Here is a 4583-nt window from a genome sequence, read left to right as displayed (position 1 = left end):
GGTATATGGAGCATTTTAGGGCATTTGAGTTGTGTCCAACCTCTCAAGTCTCCCTCATTCAACTTGGTGCCCTCGTGGACCAGTACCCCTTGGCAGATTACAGGATTGGAGGCCGCCGAATGGTGACACTTAAAAGATTCATACATATACAAGGTCAGATCACAATAAAACATGTTGTGCTTATGTGTTCTTCTGTTTATTCCTTTTTTAATATTTGTTTATTTTTCTCTTTCATATTTAGATTGAAGAATGGCAGAGCCCATGAAGCTGAGAGTCATCGTAGAAGAGGATGACTACAGAAGTCTTGATCTCCACTCAGGAAAGCCAAAGACTTTAATGGACTTGCACAAAACAATTTGTGATGTATTTGGAATTGAAAGAGACTTTCGCATTCAATTCATGGATCCCGACTTCAATAATGAGTTCATGAACATTACATCAGTGCAAGACATTCAAGACAGGAACAATTTAGCTTGTGTACATGCAAAATGGTTTGGATATGAATCCCATTTCAAGGCCGAACTCTCCAAGCACTGCTGAATCATCTGCAAGTCCATCAAGCATTCACACACCTCAGAGTGTGTCCTCATTGTCTTCATCTGACTCCGACACCACCATCATTCTGTCCCATTCAGACAGTGAGCTGAGAACACGTGCATGGCCCTGTGACTTCACCATTCCTCGCTTCCCATATGATGTGGAGGTTCAGCTTCAGCGGGGAAATGAGATATTCAGAGAAACTAGCACAAGTCTGAAGATTCCACCAGGGCTGAAGTCCGACATCCTAGACAAACTGGCTGATAAAAATTTTCCAGTATACAGCATATCCACAAAATCACCAGATAGATGATGTAGCAGGGGTGCTCATCAAAAAATTTCCCTGTTTGCGAGATCTGTCTGCCACTGGATACTACAGCTGGATGATTAGCCTGAAATACAAAATGGCTAATTACTGGACAAAGATGCGGAACATCGGATGTCCTGAAGTGACTGTTAATGCATTGAAAAATAAATCAAGAGATGAATGCTTCCCAACCAAAAATGTAAAGAAACCTAAAAAGGCAGAGGTCAACTATTGTCCTTCACACCCCACTGGCGAAACAGATGACAGTCCGGAAAACTTGCGAGTTGAACTTTTGACTGATGTCAAACAAAGAAACGGAGCATCAGATGTAAGAGAGACGATGTCTAAAACTTTCTCCTACCGAAGAAAAGAAGTGGTGCATGGAAGTCCAGGTGCTGGAGAGATGAAAGTGAGATGGCCAGCACTTTTCCATATTAATGAGGTAAATACATGTTTGCTTCCATCCAGTGTGCCTCTTTTCATTGTGCATTTCCACTATGTGTTATGATTTCATTATGTGTATTACAAGAATCACCATTACGTAAATAACTGAGCACAGTGTTCTTTGTCTTCTGCCACTTTTTTTACGTGCAACAGATAAATGCTGAATTTCAGCGAATTACAACACATCCACTCGAGACGACCTTCATGGCACGGTTGGACAGTCTTCAGCCTCAGCTGACATCAGCTTTCCAGAAAAAGGGAGGTGTCACTGGCAAGAAACTAGCCAAATATCTGCAGATCTTACAAGAGGTAACTGTTCATTCATTGTTGTCTATATGTGTGCTTTAATAGATTCTGTTTCAGTAAAGCCTGGATCATTAATGTAAGACACATTTCCAAAGAAATATTTTACATGTTTTCATGTTATGGTAGCAAAACCAGCCCTGTTTTCTCTGGTGGGACAGTTAATGTACACCACCTGCACTGAGCAAGATTTTTGACCATGCTTAGCATAGCGCTTTCATCCTATACATCCATACATGTCACATATTGTAACCACACCACAATAAATTTTGTAATCAAAGGAATACGGTTATTTATAGTATAACTGTGGGTTGAAAAGTTAAAATATTTTTGTAATTACTTTAGTGCCTGGAAATGTTTTTAATCAGTGGAATCTCTTCACACAGGCTACAGGTGATGTTCATTCAAAAAGGGCAGCAGTCCTTAGAGCACTTTGCCTCTACCTTGGTGAGGATGATGGACATCTGATCCATGAGTATATGGTAAGTTTAATGTTCTGAATGTAACTCGTATTTAAGATTCTTAAGTTGTTTGTCTTGTAGTTTTGGCTCCCCACTGGGTCTCTTCAGTGTACAGCAAAGGTGTCTCTTGTGTTTACAAGAATAAGTTGCTGTTACAGTGCACCATTATAGAATCTTTGATATGTAGTGATGTTTCTTGTGCTGCTTTACCTGTCTAAGTCAGTTCTTGTTGCTTATATGATAGAGCCAGGCATAGAGTCGAAGCACAAAAGCACACCTTGGAACACACAGTGCCCATAAAACACTTGATGCACAAATGGACAGTGCCCTGATTGAAATCTGAAAATGTCTGTCATGCAGATGTACAATGTATGGTAAAAATCTTTATTCATGGCAAAGCATTCTAATGTTTCCCTTTTCTCCTATTTACTTAAAATATGCAGGACATCGAAGGAAATGCCACCCCGACAGACATGCAGAAGTGGACCATGGGCATTTACGTCATCGGCAAGGAGAATGGAGATCCTGGACATCATGATGACACCAGAATTTCTGTTGATGGAGCGATCATCCTGGACAACATTGGTTCTGCAGCCCAGGCTTGCGCAGTGATGCTTGGAGTGATCTACGCATTGAACCTGGCCTACCCCAAGGAACTGAGACACTATTACGAATTCATTCAAAAAGTACTCATGGGAATGGATGGGAAAAGCTTTCCCCCAAAGTCCTTGGACTAAAGAACAAAATCGATGTTGGGCTGTAGAAATTCTTTGGCCACAATTGTTTTGTTTGGTGTTTGTGAATTGTGCAATGAATGGTTAATTTGATCTCAAAAGCAGCATCACTAAGAGTTCCACACAGATGAGAAATGCTTTTGTAGAGGATAGAAGTATTCACGCAGCCAGTGATGAGGACACTACAACAAACAAACTTACTGGTAGTTATATGTGTTAGGGCAGTAATGAAGGATTGCCTCTTTTCTGTTTCAGGCCAGCATCCAAGAGAGTGACAGGATATGCACTTAAATGAATCTTATGATTCTCAACAAAGCCACTTGTTTTATTATCAGTTCAATTGCCTCAGTGAAACATTGCCTTTCAATAATATTGTCATTTCAGAGTCAGGCAACCTGTGTTTTGTTTTCCAGATGTGGCCCACTGTATGGTTTGGGTTTTGAATGTTGCTGAAAGTCTTTTTTTCACGGGTAATGTTCTCAATTGAAGGCATAGGTATATTTTTGCAAAAAAGCTGTAAAGTAAGCTCTATAAAGGGTAACTACCACTTTACATGTAACAGGGATAGAACTATTCTGCTGCCTAGTCTCTGATCAGGACACTACACAAAAGTGTCAGAGTTTATATTGTTCATTCCATCCTTATGGTTATGGTTGACAGTATCTGATTAGCGGGTTTCTGCTTTCTTGTGTTTGATCTCTTTAGTAGAGGCTTTTAAAATGTAAGGGTTAAAAGCTAAAACAAGTATTCTTGTGTATGCACTTTGTATTTCACAGGTTCTTGTCTTATAAAAAGTATTGTACATGTTGAGAGCAAGCGTTGCCTTCTGTCTTGTCGCATATCAGGAGACTTCACTTAACATGTGTCAGTTTATTCTTTATTAATGGTTGTTTACACAATCAGAGCAACATTTTTTTTTTCTTTTGCAAACAGATTAATGCATCTGTTAAAGTTAACAGTGTTGCTATCTATGCACTGAGTATTTTACAGTTTTTCATGTTAGAAAAATATTCTTGGGTCATTAGACTGCTCTGATGTGAGATATTAAATATTTGTACCATATTAAAGTTGGTTGTCTAAACACATTTTGTGGTTCTTTGTGATGTATGATAGCTAAAAATATTTCATTAGAATCAACTTAATAAAAATAGATAGTATGTAAACAATTTAATTGATTTGAAAGTGTACAAAAACAATTTAAAAAGCATACATAATTTATTTAAGTACATTTAAGATGGGTTTAATTGGATTTACTAAGGAAATTTGAGTAAAATCTACTCAAAATAGTTGAGGAGGAGTTACATAATATAATTTATTTGAATTTACTCAAAAATTATTAGTTCAGTCAACATAATAAAAATATCTAGCTTCAGATAAAATTATTTCGTGCAACCACTTGACAATAAAATTATGTTCATTCAACAAAACATTTGTTTCAGTGCAGAGGACAAAGGAACATAAAATGAATCTCATTTTCAATCTGTTCTAAATCACAGAGCAGGCAGAGTCTCTGTTCCTCAGGTACACCACTAAACCTACCCGTCTCTATGGCCAGAGGTAAAGTGCTGGAACATAGCTGGGCGCAGAGGGATCTTTGGATTTTGGATGTATTTTGTTCAACATATTTTTCTACACTGTAAAGAATTGACTGTAGAATTAACAGTAAATACCTGGCAAAAAAGTTGCCAGTTAAGTATTGTAAAATCGCAGTTTATTGCTGTAAAACCTTTTGCAGTATATTGCTGTAAATCTTTTACAGGTTCTTGCTGTATATAAATTACAGTAACTTATTGTTTT

The 4583-nt window shown here is 37.9% G+C and overlaps 1 protein-coding gene across 1 annotated transcript; it reads left to right on the top strand.

Annotated features, from left to right (window-relative positions):
• Window positions 1–954: 954 nt before the first annotated feature.
• LOC143316859 (uncharacterized) lies at window positions 955–3774 on the top strand. The gene is made up of 4 exons (XM_076724616.1): window positions 955–1286; window positions 1442–1597; window positions 1978–2073; window positions 2496–3774. Exons 1-4 carry the CDS (start codon window positions 963–965, stop codon window positions 2787–2789), a joined length of 870 nt encoding a protein of 289 aa, XP_076580731.1. The 5' UTR covers window positions 955–962; the 3' UTR covers window positions 2790–3774.
• The last annotated feature ends 809 nt before the right edge of the window (window positions 3775–4583 follow it).

This window comes from Chaetodon auriga, chromosome 24 (assembly GCF_051107435.1).
Source record: "Chaetodon auriga isolate fChaAug3 chromosome 24, fChaAug3.hap1, whole genome shotgun sequence".
Taxonomy (NCBI): Eukaryota; Metazoa; Chordata; class Actinopteri; order Chaetodontiformes; family Chaetodontidae; genus Chaetodon; species Chaetodon auriga.
The sequence above is the reverse complement of the archived record's forward strand: the minus strand, read 5'-3'. Positions and strand labels throughout refer to the sequence as shown.

What these genes read in the sequence shown, in the direction of transcription:
- LOC143316859 (XM_076724616.1), top strand. Translation starts at nt 963, where the DNA reads ATGCGGAACATCGGATGTCCTGAAGTGACTGTTAATGCATTGAAAAAT. An exon ending in ATCTGCAGATCTTACAAGAG is followed by an intron (nt 1,598 to 1,977) that starts GTAACTGTTCAT and finishes CTCTTCACACAG; the next exon opens with GCTACAGGTGATGTTCATTC. An exon ending in ATCTGATCCATGAGTATATG is followed by an intron (nt 2,074 to 2,495) that starts GTAAGTTTAATG and finishes TAAAATATGCAG; the next exon opens with GACATCGAAGGAAATGCCAC.